This window comes from Manacus vitellinus, unplaced genomic scaffold (genome assembly GCF_001715985.3).
Source record: "Manacus vitellinus isolate BGI_N305 unplaced genomic scaffold, ASM171598v3 scaffold_10_pilon, whole genome shotgun sequence".
Taxonomy (NCBI): domain Eukaryota; kingdom Metazoa; phylum Chordata; class Aves; order Passeriformes; family Pipridae; genus Manacus; species Manacus vitellinus.
Window position 1 is genome coordinate 7285944 of NW_021938838.1, and position 20916 is coordinate 7306859.

The 20916-nt window shown below is 47.8% G+C and overlaps 2 protein-coding genes across 3 annotated transcripts in view; one reads left to right on the forward strand and one right to left on the reverse strand.

Annotated features, from left to right (window-relative positions):
• The first annotated feature begins 7440 nt into the window (after positions 1-7440).
• MAP1LC3B (microtubule associated protein 1 light chain 3 beta) lies at positions 7441-16353 on the forward strand. The gene is made up of 5 exons (XM_029965523.1): positions 7441-7471; positions 7895-8116; positions 10263-10318; positions 12644-12750; positions 14766-16353. The coding sequence occupies exons 1-5, from the start codon at positions 7441-7443 to the stop codon at positions 14938-14940; spliced, it is 591 nt and encodes a 196-aa protein (XP_029821383.1). The 3' UTR covers positions 14941-16353.
• A 147-nt stretch (positions 16354-16500) lies between these two features.
• ZCCHC14 (zinc finger CCHC-type containing 14) overlaps positions 16501-20916 on the reverse strand; it is a 52792-nt gene continuing 48376 nt past the window's right edge. For both annotated transcript variants that reach the window (XM_029965586.1, XM_029965587.1), the window contains one exon: positions 16501-20683. In XM_029965586.1, coding sequence (XP_029821446.1) covers positions 20628-20683 — 56 coding nt within the window. In that variant the 3' untranslated portion in view covers positions 16501-20627. The remainder of the gene's footprint in view (positions 20684-20916) is intronic.

Genomic DNA, 20916 nt, shown 5'->3' on the forward strand with positions numbered 1-20916 from the left:
AGAGGGGCTCCAGCCCTCAAAGCATCTCCATGGTCTCCTCTGGATTTGTTCAAGCAGCTCCATGTTCTTCTTACTTTGGGAAGCCCCAGAGCTGGACACAGAGCTCCAGGTTAGATTTTATGAGTGCAGAGAAAAGGGGAGAATCCCCTCCCACTGTTCACACTGCTTTTAAGTCCCACCAGACAAGATGAGATGTTTGAGTTGCATTGGACAACCCAAGGATTTTGCCAAGGGTCTAGTGGGCAGCTCTGGCTGTCAGGGGGAGAATCCCCTGATTTCCAAGGATCTGGATAGCCATGCATATGGGGCGATCACATGATGAGTCTGGGTTTCCTGGCTCGTGGTACAAACAAAATTGCTACAACCCTGTGATGAGTAAATGCTTCTTACAGCCTGAACCTCTGCATTCCTCGCTCCGACACTGCCCACGTGCAGAATGATGATGTCATTTTTAGTAGTGTGCTAATCCTTTGGGGCCTCAGCGATGGACAAATTTAGTGCCCACATTTCTGATTAAGTTACAAAAAGCTGTTCCAAGCGTCTAAAACAAGGCACATGGACCATGAGTCACCTAAAACAAACATCAACTCCTTGGAAATACATCTGTAGCTGTTTTCCATCTATATGGAATCACGTGGCTTTCCCCCCATGTTACATTACACTCCGTTGGTACTCAAAGGTTCTGACACAGCTCGAGAAGGCTTTGTCATGTCTGTTTGTTTAAGATCTGATGGATTCATGGAGAGGACAGGGAAAAGTACTGATGGCAAGGATTTTAGTGTGAATGAAACAAAAGATGCCTTTGGTGACATTGCCCCGAGCAGAAACTCAGCAATCTAGAGCACACACAGGCTTTTCCCTCATCCTGGTTCTATTTTTATCTGAACCTTATTCTTTCTCCTTTTCTTCTGAATGCTCTTGCTGTGTCTAATCACCTTAAAGCCATCTCTCCTGTCCCTCACCCACCTGACCCCCATAACCTTATCCCCCAGTCATGGCTCTGTAGGTGCTGAGCCACTGCCCCATCTCTCATCAGTCAGAATTTCCCTTGGCCCACTGACCCCCTTTCCAGTCCACTCCAGCAGAAGGCAGGACAATACACCACAAATCCATGCCAGTTCCCACGGAGCTCCATCGCACCAGGCCTATTTCCTCCAGATAAAGAAGGGGAAAAGTCTGCCTGGCAGTGCCCGTCTCTATCACACACTGATGTCACCCAGAGCCCAGCAAAGCCTGAGGCAACGTGACAAATCTCTCAGGGTGACCACATTTCCCCTTCCTATGGAGCAGAGTGAGGGGATCCCAGCCTTTCATCACATCAGAGAGGAGAAACTATCACTGTCTCCACTCCAGCTTTCAAGTCCCAGACAGAAAAGGTTTCCAGTGCTGTTCTGGTGGAGCATCACACAATAATTTTGGAGGTTGGGCACAGCCAAGGTCCTCAAGGCCCAGAGGGCGAAGAGCTGGTGCACAACAGGGTGGTTATAACTGAATAGAACTTTCAACTTCAGTGTCTACCATGCTGTCATTAAACTATAAAATTGGTGCTTTCTCCTCTGTGTTACCGAATCCATTATCTGAATCACCCAGCTTTGTTTGTGACAATAGAGAAAACAGGAAAAGTGCACTATCATCATCTCCCATCCTCTGTGGCACTGTCTGAGCACCTTCCTTTGAAAACACTCCCAGAGTAATAGCCCAGAGCTTTCCAGTGCTGCTGTCTCAGGCAGGCAGCTTGTGGCCATTACCACAGGGCTCTTGAAAAAGGATGTACCGAAAGGGGAAATGTTATTGTTTCACTTCCCTCCAGCAATTAAGGAGCTGATGCAGCTCTCGCTGTAGTCAATTAGTCCTCACACTCACTAAAGGGCTTTGGATTGGTCCCAAAGTTAGTGTCCTCATTTTCTGTAATCCTGGAAGTGTTTACGCCTTCCCAGGCTCTGAGTGGGGATGAGCCAGCTGATGGCACATCCAGCCAATAATAACCTGAACAGCTAGGAGAGAATTATTTATTTTCCATTTGGCAAGAGGGACAGAAAAGCATGGCAAGGCCCGCCGAGACAGATGAACAAACACTCTCTGCAAGCCCTGTTTGCCACACAGAGTATTTGCAGCATGTTTTTTTGGCACAGGCCTGCACTGCAATTTCTGCTTTGTAATAAAAAACAAAAGGCTCCTAAAACACTGCCTTCATCTTTGGAGGCAGGACACTTTAAAGAGAGAATATTTCAATAGAGAGGTCAAAGAATTTTGCTTTGGTTTTTGAAATGTACATATTTCATCTCAGATATTCTTTCTTTGCTATTTTAAGCTGGAAAACAGCTCTTCTTGTTCTGAGTCTATGATTTCCCACCTTCTTACTTTCTGTCTGGACATTGATTTCAGCAGATTTTGCAGGATAAACAACAGTGGACAGGCTGGACTCTTCAGGGGAAATCCAGAGCACTGCAGAAACACTGCTGATGACTCAGGAAGTGGTTTACAGCCTCCTGCTTTAGAGCAGAACTTGGTGCCCTCTCTTTACTTGGCTACCCACTGCCAGAGGGCAGGGTTATATGGGATACTGGGAGGAAATTCTTGGCTGAGAGGGTGGTGAGGCCCTGGCACAGGTTGCCCAGAGAAGCTGTGGCTGCCCCTAGATCCCTGGAAGTGTTCAAGGCCAGGTTGGACAGGGCTTGGAGCAACCTGGTCTAGTGGAAGGTGTCCCTGCCCATGGCAGGGGGTGGAATGGGATGAGCTTTAAGATCCCTTCCAACCCAAAACAATCCATGATTCTCTGATTTACGAAAGAGGGTATGATCCTTCTTCAACACACTGTCCTTGCAGTGAGGAATCAGTGGTTCTAATGGTCATGACTGCTTAGAGTCACCCACTTTTTCAGCACTTCTACCAGAAGCAGTTGTTGTCCTTCCAGTTTTGGCCACTGTCCAGCCTGAACAACTTAGCCCAACTCCTTCATTCACAAGCATTCCCCTGCTCTAAAGGGATCACAGGACAGGCAGCCAGGAGCTGGAGATGATATTACTGGGTCGGGTGCTGAGCAATGGTTGTGCAATCCCAGGCAGCTCATGGAACCTCTGCACGTGTCCTCCCACATCAGTACGGAGGGTGTTTGCTGAAGCCACAGGCTACGTAGGACTCAGTTAATATTTGAACACATGGGAAATTGCTTAAATCCTGGGAATATTAAAAACCAGTGGAAGACCTTGTTACATGCTGTGTTATTCCACAATTTCCCTGCTCTGCCTCCCCCGCTCATGCTGCCGTTGCTGCTGGCCAAGAGGTTGGAAGTACATAAACATGACTTATTGTTGCTTACACCAGCTGATTTACCGTGTTCCCTCGTGAAACCAACGTCTCCCTTTTAGAACTTGGTCCTGAAGCCAAGAACCGTTTGCTGGAATAGCAGGAACAGCAGGAGCTGATGTCAGAGTTATGGTACACGGCAATGCCTTGGGCAATACTTTGCGCAGGGGGAGTTCAATGAGTTTTTAGCCAAAAATTCTACGAAAATGATGTTCTTGTGATGACAGGGCACACATCCGTATGGTAGTCTGGATACATCACCTAAAAAAGTATGTCTAATAATCTAAAACATGTTATATTCCAAAAGGCTTGGGAAATATGTGGTCAGATAGAGGAGAGAGACTTCACTTTTCTCAAATTACACTTTCCCAAAGTAGAGAGAGATTTTGTCATTCTCACCACTTCTTCCTAGAGTTCTCCTAACTCAGGAGGTGAAATTTGAAATTTGGGAATTTGTTCATAGGGTAGCCACCATCTTAAGGTAAATATAAGATGAAAATTTCTCAGAAGAGTTAAGGCAATGACAATGAAAACAGTTCATGACAATTGGATTCTGCCTGCAAATCTCCAATAGCAGCTGGGTAATGGCTGCACACTGTTAAAAAAAACAAACTCACATTAATCTTTAGCTGAGCTGGATCGATAAGAACAATTTGTGAGAAAATAAATTGAGGGGAGGTATTTTGATTCAGGTTGAAATGCAAGTTACTGTCAGCTCAGTGTCCTTCCTTTTACTTTATGGGGGGTTTCTCTCCATGTTTCTGGTGCATTTAATACTGCTGACAGCTGCTGAGCTCACAGCCCCAGCCACTGAGTGCTGTCTTCCAGAAAGGTGCAGCACTGCAGAGGAAGAGCTTCATCTGTTCACTGAAAAACCCTCTTCAGTCCTGTTGTACCAGAGAAATGAGGGGATGCTTTATAATTCTGAATGTGAAATACACTCACTTCATTGTGAGGCAGCTGATGTGGAGAAAAAATAGGAAAAGTGGGAGTTTTTCCCCAGAGAAATGCTGTGAATATCATCTAAGGTTTGCAGTCACTGTTCATACTGGCTTTTTAACAAAAAAACACCCCAACCTTGTGAAAGATAGAACAGTTGGGAAAACCTGGTTTTTTTTTACTTAACATTTAGTGTAGCCTGGTATAGACAGGAGGATCTGAGCTGGAATCCAAACCCAGCCTGCTCTAACCTGCTTTGTAAGTTTGGGAAATCACATCTCCTTTGCTTCCTGAAAAACTAGGGCTGATGGGGATTGCAAGAGATTATTTATCCCATCCTTCTCCCTGAGACAAGAACGATTCTCCCTGAACTCTTCAGAACAGATGTTTTACTAATTTCTTGTTAAATAAAAATATCCAAAGGTGATTATTCCATTTTTTTTCCTAGGGAATTTGTTCTGGTGCTCAATTATTCTTACCCTTAACCTAATGCCTAATTTCTATCGCCATTTCCAAGATGTGTAAGCTCATTATTTCTCGTCCTAGTCCCACCACATGCAGAGAAGAGCTAATTCCCTCCTGTTCTGCAGCAACCTTTTGCATATTTGAAGACAATGCAATGTCCCCCTTCGGTTAAGTCTCCTCTTCTTCAGCCTAAATGCTTTGTAAATTGTTCTAAGGCCAGGATGAAAATGCTCTCTGGCTCAGTTTTTAAAGGGCTCTGTTCCAGCGTAGTCACTGAGTCTGAAGCAAAAGCATTTTCCGAAGCAGCATTTTCTCACTAGGGATGGGGAACTGTGCTGATCCCAAAGGCTATGTCCATGCTGTCATTCCAACTGCTCCTAACACCTTCCTCAAATCCAGACTCGCCAACTGTCTGTGCTGTCGACACGCAGACATGGGTGAAGGCTGAGATGAGGAGGGAAAGGTCAAGCGGGTCTCAGTGTGGATCTAAGTTTCCTTCTCACAGTCTCTGCGGATTATTTATGAGAGGAACATGTGATAGCCCAGCCTGTCAGCAGATACTCTGATTGTGGCTCTCCCCAAGCACCATATGGATGCTTTCAGCCGGAGCTGCAGCCCTGCTAACAGGCGGTTTGTGGATGCAAACCACCCGACACACAGAGCTCGGAATTGTCAGCCCTGGCACCAGGACTCACCTGTACACCCCAAAAAGAACACTACATGGTTTTTACCAGGGCTCATCCTCCTACCTTTAGCCCATAGAGATGATTCTGAGAGCATGGCAGAATTTCCTCAGCCTAGAAAATGTTTTTTTTTTTAAAAGGCAGATATTTAAATAAAGAAGAATCCTGTTAACACAGAAATTTGGGATTGCTAATTTAAGTTGCAGATGTATCAGCCTTCTGCTGATCATCCACATGTCTCACCTGTTATCCCTTGAGAGTGATGTGATGGACAGAGCATTCATACACCTTAGGGCTCTTTTTCCTTGTTAGTCACATCTTTAATGGCCTCATAATTATACACCACCGGAACTGTATGACCCTGAATCACAAAATTAGGTAATGAACATTCATTCCTGCGTGGAGCGCAGCTTCACTCCAACTTCAGTGTTCATCATTCCACCCCAAAAATGCAAAAACACTGCTAATCTCCAAGATGGTTAGAAAACTGTTCTCCCTGTACTCCTAAGGATACTGCCAGCTGCAGCTTCCTGTCCCTTGGATTGTACAGGAAGATCGCGTGGCGCTATTACTGCAAAATCATCCCTAAATTTCAAAACACGGTGCCAGGAACGTATGTGAGAGAAAGAGAAAGAAAAAGAGATGCAGCTGAAAGGCTCCAGCCAACAGCTTGTGTCAGAAAGCTGCTAAGGAGGAAACAGTTGGGCAGTCTTAATCTCAATGTGGAATCTGCGACTGAAATTGTGATTTAATCAATTCCTCACAAACCGCACATGACTGGGTGGTGGCTTCCAAGAGAACTGGAACACCTGCTCCTAAAATGTTGTTGAACACCTGCTCCTAAAATGTTGTTCCCCAAATGTGAACTTTACCATATACTCATGTCAGTGTGATGGCAAACTGATGGCAAATCATTAAGAGCACATGTTGTTGAGGGAGGACATAGTGGGCCACTCCAAGGTGGTCGTGGCTGCGTGTTCATGGAATTGTGGAATAAAGGAATACCAGGCTGGAGCAGACCTCCAGGTCCAACCTTTCTTGGCAAAAGCACAAAATGACTGTGCTAGACAAGATGGCTGAATCTGAAAAGTGTCCAACATTGGAGAATCCACCACTTTCCTGGGGAGATCATTCCTTTTTGTCACTGAGTGGGGGCACTGTCAGGGCACTGAGGCAGCCATGGCAGTGTGTCACTGAAGGGGTACACTGTCAGGGCACTGAGGCAGCCATGGCAGTGTGTCACTGAAGGGGTACACTGTCAGGGCACTGAGGCAGCCATGGCTGTCAGGTGCTGAGGGGGGGACACTGTCAGGGCGCTCTGAGGTGCCCACGGCTGTTCATCACTGACAGGGTACCAGTGCCGGGACACTGTGAGGATGCCATGGCTGTGTGTTGCTGAGGAGGAGCACGGCAGGGCACTGAGGTGGCCACGGCTGTGTGTCGCTGAGAAGGGACATGGCAATGTACTAAGGAGAGATACCATCAGGGCACTGAGACAGCCATGGCTGTGTGTCACTGAGAAGGGACACTGACAGGGCACTCTGAGGTAGCCACGGCTTGGTGTTGCCGAGGAGGCACACTGAGGTGGCCATGGCTGTGTGTCACTGAGCAGAGGGCATGCCAGAGGGTAGCCACGTTCCTGGTGCTCTGAGGTGGCCATGGCTGTGTGTCGCCAAGGAGGAACATGGCCTGACAGTCCGGTGGCCATGGCTGCGTATGTTACTGAAGTGCGACGCTGCCCGGGCACTGTGAGGCAGCCATGGTTGTGTGTCACTGAGGAGGAACATGTCAGGGGGGTTGTTTCAAAAGCAGCATGGCTGTGTTGTTGCTGTGGGAATTAACCTGTTCAGGAAGCCACTCTTACGTGGCCATGGCTGCGTTGTCACTGAGAGGTTGACATCGCCAGGCACTGGGGCGGCCCATGGTTGCGTGTCACTGGAGGGGCGAAACAATCGCAGGGCACCCGGGGGGAAGGCCCATTTGCCCCCCCCACTCACTCCGGCCAGGCCCCCGTGCGGCCGTGTCCGGGCCCCGCCACCGCTTCAAGATGCCGGCGGCGGCGAGGCGTGGGCCCCGCGGTGACCGCGCGGCTGTCAGCTGACGGCCGGCGGCCGTGGGGCGGCGCGGGGGGCCGGGCGACCGGCACTCGGGAGGTGTCGCTTGCCGCCCGCAGAAGCCACCGCCGGGCCGCCCGGCCGAAAGGCCGAGCCGCCGGGCCCCATTGCCCTCGGGGAGAAGAAGCTTCAAGCAGCGCCCGCAAACCTTCGTCGAGCGCCCCGGGCGGGAGGGGGACCGCGGCGCGGGTGGACCGCGGGCGGGAAAAGGCCCGGCTCCGGCCCGGCCGGCTGCGGGGGCGGCGCTGGGTGCCGGGGGGGGAAAGCGGCGGGGTTAGGGGAGGGGGGCTCGATGGACGGGGGAAGGATCCCGGGCAGCCCTTGCTTGACAAGCGGGGCCCCGGTGCCCCCCCGGTTGTCCCGGGCCTGATCGGGCGTGTGTTGAAGGACGGAAATCAAACCCCGGCCCAGGGCCTCCGCGGGGCTTGTTTACCCGCGGACAGCCCGGCAGTGTGGGGCCGGGGGGGTTCGGGCTGTCGGGGGGTGAGCGGGGTGTGCGGTGGCAGCGGTGCCGTGCCGGGGTGAGCTCTGAGCTTGGCGTGGGGAGAGCTCTTCAGCACATCGTCCACTATCGACTGCAAAACTCCCAGGAGCCTGGAAACATCCCTGGTGTGTGTGCCAGGAGCTGGGCCTGCCCTTCCCTCCGGTGTCTGCTCAGTGTCCGGCGGCCTCTGCGCCAGTGGCAGCGGAATTAAAGCTCCGCTCGCAGCCGGTGCTGGCGCGGGGTGAGGAATTCTGTACCCGGGGAGCTGCGAGGGGACTGGGGCGTGGGGCTCCTGTCTCTGCGTGGTTATTGAAAACCAGCAAGGCATCGAAAAGAGCTGTGTAATGATGGCTGGGAAAATGAGATTAGTCCCTTTCGAGAAGGAACAGCCTTGATTAGAGCGGTGCCAAGGTTCGTGTGTGTGCTCGGGATGGGCCCAGAGCAGTCGGAGGGCTCGGTATTGCTCATGTGTGTCAGTAAGGTAGGCTGGAGCGCTCCGAGGGTAACAAGAACTGGCAGCGTAACCTATTTCTGCATCAACTACGAAATCCCGTACGTGAGATGGAATTGGTGGAAGTAATTGATCCAGATTTTCCTTTCTTTCTGCCTTTGGGTTAAAGTCAAGCTGCTTAAGAGAGCTTTGTGATGTGCCCACCCTTGCCTTTGCTGTGCTGTAAATGCTGCATTGAAGCGGGGAGAATTTTGATCTAACAAAGTCTGCGTTTATGCTGCCCCCTTTTTTGGAGCTTTCCAAAACTGTTGTTGACCCCATCGCCTGTCAGCAGCCTCTGTGGCAGGGATTAAGTTCAGCTAGGATGGCAGCCAAGCAGTTGCCACTGCAACTAATGTCGTCAGAGAACAGTGTTTATCTGTGGCTGACTGAGGCCTGATTTTGAACATGCCGCATACAATAATCTCCATGATTTGTCCGGTTTATGTCCCTCCTCCTCCCAGGAGTTCTGCTAAATAACATTGCCAGGACCAAACCTGTTTCAGCTGAGAAGTTAGTCCCACCTCTCTGCGCTTGCCAGGTTGATGGTTGGTCTCACTCACTCCCCGTATCTCTTGTGTTTCTGGTTAATCTTAAAAAGTATTTTAATGAGGTAGAAATCTCTGCCCTTGAAATGTTCCTGCTGGGCTGTGGGAGCGTGGCTCTGAATGTGGGATGTGGGGCAGGGTGGCTTTCAGGTGAAGGCTTTGCATGCTCCTTGCCTTAGTTCTGCTTGATTCACCTCCACCTTCAAACCATGATTCACATGAGTTGCATTTCCTCGTGAGAAGGCACACGGATGTATTCCATGGACACAAACATGGACTAATGGAGACTGAGTGATGATGTTGCTGAGTGACGGGACGGGCAGTGTCCTGCCATTAGCATTCCAGCAGGGAGCTGGGCTAAGTGCTTCTCTGCCCTGAGTGGCACCTCTCCCTAGGCAGGTGTGTGTTAGAGCCGTGATGCAACACTAAATCATCTCTCTGAGAGCTGTTTGTAACGTGGAGATGGCCTGGAAAGCCCCGTCCCACTGAAAACAACCGAAGGGGTTAAAATTGAGTTCACTGAATCTGAAAGTAGGCAGGGGATATGCAGCAGCCTCTGAAAGCAACTGGCCTGTTTACTCTGCCTCGTGTACTTTAGCCTGGTTCATGATATCTGTTCTATTAATATTTCTGTCTGAGGAGAGGTGAACTTTATCCTGAAAACTGGCACAGAGAGGGGCAAAATGTCCAGGTACCCCAGGACCTCCAGCAGCTCCTGCAACAATGGGTGTGGCACAGTCAAAATAAAACCTGGAATTCAGTAACTCGAGAGTACAGGGTGAAAGCTGACCCAACCAAGCTTCGGCCAGTCCTGGGACTCGGATAATTGTTGACCATTTCCTCTTCTGGGATCTCACAGAAATAGCACGGGGTATTTAGGCGTTAACTTGGGTGGTGTAACTTGAGGCCATAAATTTATGAGGTGAAATATCTGCCTCAGTGAGCAGAAAGTGAGGGGACTGGGGAGGAAACAACCTCTTTTAACACTTTCTAGGAGTGTCAGGCAGGTGCACACAAAGCTTGTCACTTTGGGTTAAAGAGCAGAGGATCAGCTGTCACAGGAGAGGTTGTACTCCTGACAGCACTGTCCCATTTGGAAACTGCTTTGCCTGAATTTCCTCTTCTGGGTTTTCCTGACATGCAGTCCCTCTCTTCAGTGCTGAGGAAATAGGGAATAACAGCATTAACTGGATGCTTAAATAGATTTTTATTTTTTTTTAAAATCTCTTGCAGAGCAAAGAGTGGAAGATGTACGACTGATTCGAGATCAGCATCCAACTAAAATACCAGTAAGTTCAGTTCTTTCTATTTTTCACTTCAGTTTCCAGTCTCATGTTCTTTTTAGCAGTTAGAAAAGGCTGTCCTGAGGAGACCAAATGAAAATGTGGTTGTTCAGGGTGGTTAAGCCTGGGTTTCAGGGACGTTCTCAGAGGAGTAAACAGCAGCCAGTGTGGTGGAATAAGGTGCTCGCTGGGGAGGGGGGAAGGGGGTTTCCGGTGTGTTACAGTTTTGTGTTGTAGAAAACCACACCCCAGCTGAGCTCTGAAATCCTCCTGAGTGCTCAGCTCTTCTCTCTCAGTGGTTTTCTTCTCCAAAAGAAGAGTCTGCACAGATTCATCAAGAAGAATACACAGAAATATCAAGCCAGATATGGATTTGATCAGCAGTCTGTGTTGAGAAGGACAGAAATTCTTTTCTTCTGGGAAATGGGGCTGTGCTTGAGGTCTCCAGGAATGCTGCTGGGCTGTCAAACTCCTCCAGCTCTCCTCACATTGGGCATCAGCTCTCACCTTGTCACTCTTTAACTGGTCAGCTCCAAATGACTGAATTTGTGTTTTCTTTATGGCATCCTCAAAGTTAAAAATGCAAAGCATATCATGAAGCAGAAGGCATGGATTCTGTCACTGATGAGTTGTTCAGCAGAGAGAACTTAATTGGACCCTCAGCCTTTGGCTCTGTGGTGAGAGCTGGTGATCCCTGTGTGTGGAAAGTCTCCTGTGAACCAACTGCTGCAAACTGTCCATGGTCCCTGAGCAAGTTCACTGACAGGAGCCGTTGTGGAAACAGAAACCAAAAGGTTTCCAGCTTTCCTTTGGCTCCAAACTCCTTCACTTTGGAGCTGTCGCTGCTGCTTTGCTGTGCACTTGGGCAGGGGAACAAGTAGTACTTTATAGCAGAGATTTTCTGACTTTTTTGGAATGTTTTATTTTCCCAAAAGGCACTTTCCTAACAAATCTGTTTCCTGACCAAAATTGCTTTTTCACTCACCTTTCACAGCCCACTTGGCCAAAGTCCCCAACTCTGACCACAGATTGAAAGCTGTTGATTTATGGCAAGACTCTCATTTTTGCTCAGCCATGGAGTTAAAATTGCACAGATTACAAATTGCACAGATTACAAGCAAAAATTCCAAGGTACCTGAGGAACTTGCTGGAGATGGGGTGATGCAAACTCCCAGCTATCCCAGGGGCCTGCTGGCATCCCTGGAGCCTTGCTGGGCCAGTCACTGCCTCGTTATTGTCATTAGCAGTTCTGGATGAGATAAGATGGCAATGTCACCCTAGATAGTAAATCCCTCCTGTGCTGTCAACATCCTTCATCCTGCTGTTGGAAATATCTATTGGTTATGGTCTAACTTCTTAAAAATAGTGTGGTTTTGTTTTCCAGAATGAGCCAGCATTTATTTAAACTGATGTAAGGATCTTTCTCTGATATAATTAAATTGGCTCAATGTCTCTTCACCTGTGCAGCTTTTTAATATCAACACAGCCAGACCCCGTGAGCATGGAAAGGGTCCAAATGACTGGTGTCATGTAGCTGCTGTTGATTTAAAACCAACAAACCCCACATGGCTGTGGAAACAGGAGCACACAAATCCTGAGATCATTTCTCAAAAGCGGGAACTACATTCAGTTGCTGGGCAGGGTGTTCCTTAAATTGGGAAATCTGCAGTTTCTCTGAATTAAGTGGTTACTGCATCACAATCCTGACAGAATTACTGGTTCCTAAACATGCTCTCTTGAGGAAATTCTCTCCCTAATTTGGAGATTTGAGGGCTTATACCCTTCAAAAGTAGCTTTTTCTCGTGCATTGGAGTAACCATGGAAGGTGAATGGAATAGCAGAGTCATCTGGAGGTGCAGTTCTTAGACATGGCCTGAAACTGGAGAAATCCTAGGGAAAACTGCTTCAGCTGGCAGACTTCCCCTGGTCAGCCACTGCATTGTGTTAGAGGGAAGTGGGCTTGATCTTTCCTTGGATTTCCTTGTTGCTGGGTAATTCAGTGCTGGATTAAATGATTCCAGGAAGGGAACTGTTCTAAAGCTGCACTGAAGCTGGGGAAGTGTGCTGTAAAATGCCTGTGTGCTACCTCTCCATGCAATGACTTGCAAACAGAACAGAGGAGCACACGAAGATAATTTAATTATGATAGGAACATAAATTGTTTACATTAGAAAAGACCTTTAAGATCATGGAACTCCAATTGTTCCTTTTCAGATTTGAGATGCTGCATTCACAAATGAAGGGAGATGGAGCTTGGAGGGGGGAGATGAGGGCTCCAGACACTGTTCCTGCCTTTCACATCTGCTCCTTTCTTTCTGTGTTTCCTCTTAGGTGATCATTGAAAGGTACAAGGGAGAAAAGCAGCTTCCAGTTTTGGATAAGACCAAGTTCCTGGTGCCGGATCATGTCAACATGAGCGAGCTAATCAAAATTATCAGGTAGTATGCTGGGATTTCAGTGGGAACTGCACTGGGATGCTCTGTGAATTCCCCACCAGGTGTATGCATTTGGGAACTCTAAATGGAAAATTCATCTACTGAGCACTAGGACAAATCGAGGAGAAGGTGCTTTTCCTTTAGCTTTGCTGGAAAAAACCCACTCTGAAAAGAGCTGAGCTGTTAGTCTGCTTCCAAAAGAAATAACTGGTTCCCAGAGCTGTAGGAGGGAGTCTGGGGCTGTGAATCCCTCTCTAACATGGGTGCTTCTGGCCCAGGGCTCCAGCACTTCCTGCTTGGCTATTTTGGGATGCTTTCTCAGTGTTCTGCCATGGAGTCCCCCTCTGGAGTGCCTGCCTCTTCCCACCCACTGGGAAGGGGAGTTTGGGCTCGTAGCCAAAGCTGCTTAGGGATGCTGTTGGCATCCTTTGGGAAAGGAGGATTCCCTCAGGGACAGCGCTGAGGCCTGGAAAACACTCACTGAGGCCAGTCTTTCTACCCTGGCTGTTTGCACAGAGTGGCTTGAGTTCAGCTTACAGGAAAGGCAAAGGGAAACAGTCTCGATGTGGAAGTTGTGTGGTCAGAATTGTGGTCAGAAGTTCTGGTAAAGTGCATTTCTGCTGGCTCAGCAGGACTGTTGGATCAGGAGTTCTCCAGTGGTAACTGGGAAGTGAGCAGAAAACCAGGGTTTTTATGTTGGTCATGGTGTAGCAGGAGCTGGTTTGTGGAGGCCACAGACTAGGAAAACTGGGAGTTGTCCAGGGTGTCCAAACACAAACTGTCACAAGCAAATCCCAGCTCCTACATGAGTAAGAAAGGGAGATGGGGTTTTGGAGGCAGGAACCAGGTTGCTCGAGCCTTCTGCAATTTCTCAGGAACATGAAAGGCCCTGGGCAAAGAGGTTAACTGCAAGCTGAAGGATTTTCCCACCTTTTTCCTTTGGCTTACTGTTAATAGATAACTTGGTACCAGCTAGACTTGGGCCTCAGCCAGCTCCAGTGGTGCACAGCAAAGCCTGTCCTTCCCAGCCCTTGGAAAGCTGCTGCCTTTCCTCAGCCTGCTGTCTCTGGAGTGATTAGAGCCTGGTTTTGGAAGAGTCCCTGTCCAGGGCTGTGGCTGGAAGCTAAATAAATCCTTGTTTCCAGCTGCTGCTGCCTCTCAGCAGCGAGTGGAAGCAGCAGGAAGCTCTTTTGATCTGTTCTTTTCTCCTTTCTTTGGTTGCAGCTCCACATACCCTATTTCCTCTTGCTCACTGGGTTAATCAAGTGGTAAGAGAGCCCCTCTCTGCAAACCTGCTCTCCAGGAGGCAGTTTAGCAGAAATACTCATTTCCCCCCAGCTGGAATGATCAATCCAAGGGAAACCCAGAAATGAGCTGCTCACTGTGCCAGGCAGTCTGTGCAGCCTGTTGCTCTCTGCCCTTCCTTCCCACGATGCTTCTCCTGGGAGGGAGGAGAAGAGGGAGCAAGATGCTCCAGGGTTAAACTCAGGCTGTTACAGAGCTGGTGGCAAAGTGAGTTAATTTAAAAGTTTCCCAGGGTTTTGCAAGGAAACTGCCCATCCTCCCTCCCCATCTTCCCACGGATCTCTGGGTTTCATCCCAGTGAGATGCTGTTGAGCTGCAAGCCAGAGGTCCTGCAGCTTGTTTGCTGGTTGTACTGGGATCACCTGGGCCAGGAGTGCCTGTTCCTTGTCCCTCCAGTTCAATGCCCTTGTGGAACATCACTTTTCCCATGAGTAAGGGCTCTGGATATGCCTGACTGGATTTAGTGGATGAATTTAGTAGAGCTTTGGGGTGGGCAGCAAATTCCTCCTGCAGGGGCAGGGCTGGGTGGGAACATCTAGGGAAGGGTGTGGAAGGGTAGAACCAGATGAGCTTTAAGGTCGTTCCAACCCAAAGCATTCCCTGAATCTACGATTCCATGGGATGGAATCTGACACTGTCAGAGGACTGTCCTTTGTTAAGGCGAGTGGAAATGCTCACTGTCCCACTCCTTCCCCCTCATCCCCCTTTCCCAGGCGACGCCTGCAGCTGAACTCCAACCAGGCCTTCTTCCTGCTGGTGAACGGACACAGCATGGTGAGCGTCTCCACGCCCATCTCCGAGGTGTACGAGAGCGAGAAGGACGAGGACGGGTTCCTGTACATGGTGTACGCCTCCCAGGAGACCTTTGGAGCGCGACCTTCCGCCTAGGACACGCCTAGGAGCGGCTGCTAGCCTAGGATTTTGGTTGACCCTTGGCCATCACCCCCACTCTTCCCCACACACCCCCCAGGGAAAGAACCGGATGTCACCTACGCTCTCAGTCCTTTAGCATAGTCTTGCTTTAGCAGGTGTCTCATCTCACCTTGCCTTGTTTGTGACTATTAAACAGTACAGACGAGCACCTCCAGCTTTGAAACCTGCTGTTAATAATATTCCACACAGGCACATTTCCATTTCCGGACCTGCCGAAAGGAGCCCAATTGTGCATGTGACAATTGCAGAGAAAGGGACACTCGATTGACTTTTAACAAGCAAACAGGCACCAGGGAGGAGCTAAAGTGTTTCCTGGGAGTTTGCTGCAAAATCTCCCTATGATTCCTTAAATTTATTTTTTTTTTCAAATGGGAAGGTTTCTCATGAGAGCAAATGCATTTTAATGTTCCAAAGGGGAGCTTTGTTTTCTGCAGCTCCTTCAGATTCGTGCTGCAGGGAGTTGAGGCAAGTGCTTGGGGTGAGCTGGGGGAGGACAACTCTTTGTGTCTCTGGTTTTTGGGCACCGCACACTTGGGGTGGTGCCAGTTTCTGGAATACTCATACCAAACACCACAGCTTTATTGTAGTTTTAGGAAGTGTCTAATTGTAAAATACACAGCTGGACAGGTAACTTTGAAATAAACTCCAGTCTGTTACAAATTTCCAATCCCTGTGTGTTCAGTGAACCACCACTGTTCATCTGAGCTGGCTTCCAGTGATCCATATGATCATTCCCCCCCAGCCTGGAGGTTTGCCATTCCCTTGCCTGGGGGTCAGGGAGAAGCAGCTCAGGCCCGGGAGTCACTGTCGAGAGCTGAACAAATGAATTTGGGCATCACTGGAGCCTCCTGCCACTCGCACGGGGTTGGGAAGCTCCGGGTGTTCCTCGAGCAGGGAGCAGGCTGTGCAGAGGAGAGTTATCCCGTAGGACAAACCTGTGTTTTCCTCTAGTCGTTGTCAAGTGAAGCGTAGCGGGATGAGATTCCCGGTGTATCCGGTGTGTGTGCACTAACTCGTGTGTCACTGGGAGCTCACGTACTCTAACGGGGGAGAGAAGCAATACTACTGCGTCTGGCACTCACCAAGTGTACACGTTGTACCTACTACACGTTGTACCTACTCCACCTCTTTGCATGCATCTCCTTCCCAGGGCCTCCTGCCCATTTTTTATTGTCCTTTGTGTTTTTACTCCGACGTAAACTTTTCGATGCAGCTTGTTCTCTGTTTAGTTCTGTTCGTGTAAGAACTTGTTTAACTCATAACTGACCGTACTTGTAATTACGACGTGATCGACTGATATTCCTGTACAAATGTTGCTTTTTTAAAATTAATACAGTGCTGATATGGATGGATTACATCCCAACTTAATTATGGCTTGCGTGGTTATTCCTAGAACTTTCTGAAAAGCGGGGACAGCAAAATAATAAAAGGAATGAAAAATAATTCCCTAATTGCCAAGCTGGAGAAGCCCCCACACAGCTGAATCCCCTCTAAATGAAAACCAATGCCAAGGGATTCTGTTTAACTCTTTATTTTCCATACATTAAATTTACTCAGATAAAAACATTCTAAAAATGTACAATTTAACTTTTAACAAAGTATAATAAAACATAAAAATCCCAATACCAGAATACTGGACATTTACAATTCAAAATCAAATTAGCTGAATATTAAATATTTACAAAACTATTTAAAATATTTATAAAGTTACATGCAGAATTTTGTAATACTAGAAGTGATCGAAGTAAAAGAAATGGCTCAAATGGAGCAGGAATTTCCTTCATTCCTAATGGAAAGTTATGTCCAAGAGAAGCTGTTAATCTGCACTTGAAAACACACGGGATTTGCTTTCTGCTTCAGTACCAACACGGTTCTTGCATACAACAGGAAAATTTAAGGGAGCAAACGGGTAATTCCAAGAGTTTATTACAAGAGCTGTGGGGCCTCAACCAGCCAAAGTGATTTCTACTCTCACAAAAGTTCCGTTACGTGGATTTTTGTCCAGATTTGCCCACAGTCCTCCCATTTAACAGGTGTTCAGACTACCCTGGGCCCTCCAGCACACACAGCTCGCACAGCTGAGGGCAGCTGGATTTTGGGGAGGAGCGTTGCTCTGCCAGTACCACAGCCCAGTTCATCCCAGGGCAACTCTACCCGGAACCGGCCAGCGAGGAATCGGAATTTGGGGGGACAGCCAAAGTCTGGTGCTGGACTGATATTTTCAGAAGTCTGGCGCTTCATTTGCCAAGATTTAATGACCGTGGTATGAAAAGGTTTCACAAAAAGCTGAGCGTGACAGAGCTGGTTTGAATAAAACCAGTTCTGATAAACACAGAAATTTCAGTAACAGTTTAAATGTAATTTTAAATAAAAGAAGGGTGGAACCCTCTGACCGATACCTTAGTTCCCTCCTTCCTCTCCCGCTGCTGGGGCAGAGCCTGGCATATTCATCAGTGCTTCATTTGCAGGGTGGGAAGGAGTTTGCTGAAAATTCCATCCTATTTCGAGTCCTTCCATCAGCAAATGGAAAATGCAGCTGAAACTGCACTGCACGCCACTCTCTCCCCTGGGAAAGGCTGCTCGCTGACTTCTCACCTCCCTGCAGGGAGATGACTGGGGATTCCTTTCCCTCTCACACTGAAAAATCATTCCTATTCCACAGTGAAATCCATTTGGAGAACTAATTCTTTTTATATATGTAGGACAAAGATAGGACTAAGTAACATTCTTTGAAATCACCATCTTTCAATGTACAAAAATAGGGTTTAAGAACTGGTTCCTTCAGGCAGGGCAGCTGGAACTACTATTCCAAACCAAACTGCCTTGCTTTTTAGGGTAAAAAAGACAGATTTGTGCCTTTTAAGAACAGATTAAGGATTATTTTATGGAACTAAGGTGCTCTGTTCAGACTTACCAACTTTGGTTGTTCTGGGTACAAAGTGAAGGGTGTTCACTGGCAGGTCTGAAGCCACAACTCGCTGGGATTTAGGGAAGGCTCTGAGGTTGCTGCTGGCTCACCAAACTTCTCCCTCTGACACTCGTGTTGCCTCCAGGTACTTCTGGATTTGAACTTACTCTAAAACCAGACCCAACCGTTCCAAAGCGTAACCCAAACACACCCATGAGCCGCTTGAAGAAACATCAGCCTTAACTTTACACAAAGGAAACAATCCCAAAGGAAGGAATGAAACAGTTTGCTGGAAACATCAGCCTTAACTCTACACAAAGGAAATGAACCTAAAAAAAGCTCTGGAGAAAGGAATGAAACAGTTTGCTGGACAGAAGTTCAGTTCTACAGTCCTTTTGATATGATTTCAACTCTGTGATGAATCTCAGACGCGACTGTGCCCGGCCTTGGGCAGTAAAACAAAACACAACCGGTACAGAAATGACCTTTTTTTTTTTTGCTGTTGTTTTTTTGCTGTTTCAAGAGGGTTTTTAACACTCACATGTGTGTTGAAATACAGTTTCTTTAAATACAATTTTAAAATACTGTTTAAAAAAAGTGAAAAAAAAATAATAACAACGTTAAGTTTGGCTTTCAGCACATGTTCCAGGCCACTGGAGAGACCCTCAAAGCTGCACATCGTAAACATGGAACTGCACATTTCCTCAGGCGTGATGCAGTGGGACAGACTGTTCCTACCATTGTCTCGAGCTCATTAAGGCAAAGTAAATTGCATTGTCAGTTTTCATCCCTTTAGTGTTGTAGGTCTGAAGGTTGTTCAGGGGAACACAGGGAACGTCCTCGAATGCAGGCAGAGCCAACAGGGAGCGTGAGCTGGGCTGGGAATACATAAATCAGGGGGTTCTCATTGCATAGCAATAACAATTAACTTTTTTTTTTTGTTTAAACCAACTGTTCTGCAAATTTAGGTTTTGGGTTCCCCCAAGCTGTGAGCTGCAGGTCCCTCTCTGGGCCAAGTGTGGGTTCTGCCCACCCCACGTTCCCGTGCCTCTCCCGACCCTCGTGATCCCACCTGCCTTCCCGGCGAGGCTGAGACCACCCTCGGAGAGAGTGGGACACAAGGATGGCCCAGAACATTCCTTTCCTATGACCATGGCCCAGGGAGGTCTGACCTCTCACCCCCCTCACACAGCCCCGTCTCTGCACCGCTCCAAACCCTCCTGCTCCGAGAAGACTTCCCGAGTGAGAGTCACTGCGCCACTACAAATCCTATGGATTCATCCTGCTGTGGTTTAGAAGAGTGTAAGGAATACCTCCAAGTGTAAACAAGGCTTCAGACTTTAAAGGTGTCTCCCAAATTACAGGATGCAAATATCTCTGTCAGGCATTTTTAAAGAGAAGGCCTCACCCATTTAATGCCATCAAATTCCCGGCAGGAGCCATGAGGATTAGGATCTTCTTTCAACCAGACAGGACCAAAGTGTTTCAAATTAGCAGTTCGAGATGGGTTTGGCTTCCTCTCGAGTCCTAATTTAGATTTGTCACCCACAAATGATGGACTAAGTAGTTTAACACCAAAGCTACTCATCTACAACCTACTGCAACGAAGGAGGCCGACAAGAAATCCTTCCAAGTCTTGATAATAATGAAGTTTTACTACCTTTTACATGTTTGACTCCCACCTCTCCTGAATCCTGGGGTAGGAGTCAAAGGGTATTTTTATATAAAGTAAAGCAAAAGCTTATAAACTCTGCTGCCAGAGTTCTTGGTTTGTTTTTTTTTTAGGATGGTTTAAAATTCATTTACAAAAGCAGAATAATAAGGTTTCTGTGAAAGAGACCTATATACAGTAACAGGACGTAAAGGTTTTGTGTATTACAGGAAAATATCCTTGAAGCCTTTATGACTCTGGAGTCTCTGGGACTTGGACCCTTGGAAACTAAGTTTATTCCAGTGCTGGGAACCCAGCACTAGATGGTAATAGGTGAGACAATGAAGCACAAGTTTGTTTCCAGAAGGAACCGAAACTGTCGTGTGTGTTCTTTTGGAAGGGAAAGGAGAGATTTTTTAGGATTTTTATTGTGGAATTAAGTCCCATAAGCCTGCTGGTGCCAATTTGTAAAGGTTGGAACTTCTTTGCCTCTTGCACTGGTCTCAGAGTGACACTGTCTGCTAAAAGTGCAGAAAGCTTGAAGAGTTTTACATTCTTCTGTAGTGCAATCCTTAAAAATCCCAGAGATTAGTGCCTGATCACTTTTGAAAAAAAGTAGACATTTTACCTAGCCCAGGGGTGCCAAAGTCCTTCTGGCCACTCCTACCTTCCGCCTCCAGCTTCCACCTCCAAACGGAGCTGCCCTGGAAAAGTTTCACCTCAGAAAGTCCACATATGGCAACATTCTCCAGCTAAAAAATGTACATTGGATGTTGTACTTGCAACAGAAATGCAGCTGGACAGCTCCGCCATCCATCCACCCGTCCATCTGTCCCTCTGTCCGGAACGCATCGGTCCGAGGACACGTAGTCAGGAGTTCCAACGAGACCCAAGCTCAAATTTGGCAATAAAAACTGGGTTGGATGCACCCCTAAGCTAGATTTTCTACCTAGTCTAATAAAGTAAAGCACCTTTGGATTAAAAAATACATTAAGCTTAACAGCAACTGGACGTCTCAGTTTTGCAGTTCAATCTCCGTCGTTCTCCATGGCTTTTGGCATCTTTGTGCCAGGTGGGAAAACATCAGTCTGTGGAGTCCAGACTTTCGGAGGGAGGAGCATATTTCAGCCTGAACGTACCTGGGGAGAGGAACAGAGGAATTAAACATCAACCTTCCACATCTGTTACCTCTCAGAACTTCCCAAACCAACCTGCTGCTTATTAGACATGGAATGTGGTACTGGAGCAGAACACGGCTTGGATGGAGTTCTAGGGCTGGCAAAAATTTGTTTCATGGAAACACAGAATCACAGGATGGTTTGGGATGAAGGGACCTTAAAGATTACCCAGTTCCACCCCCTGCCATGGGCAG

Excerpts from the sequence above, each read along its gene's own strand:
- MAP1LC3B (XM_029965523.1), top strand. The coding sequence starts at position 7,441 with ATGCCGGCGGCGGCGAGGCGTGGGCCCCGCG. Across the intron at positions 7,472-7,894 it reads GGCGAGGCGTGGGCCCCGCG|GACGGAAATCAAACCCCGGC; the intron begins GTGACCGCGCGG and ends CGTGTGTTGAAG. Across the intron at positions 10,319-12,643 it reads AGCATCCAACTAAAATACCA|GTGATCATTGAAAGGTACAA; the intron begins GTAAGTTCAGTT and ends GTTTCCTCTTAG.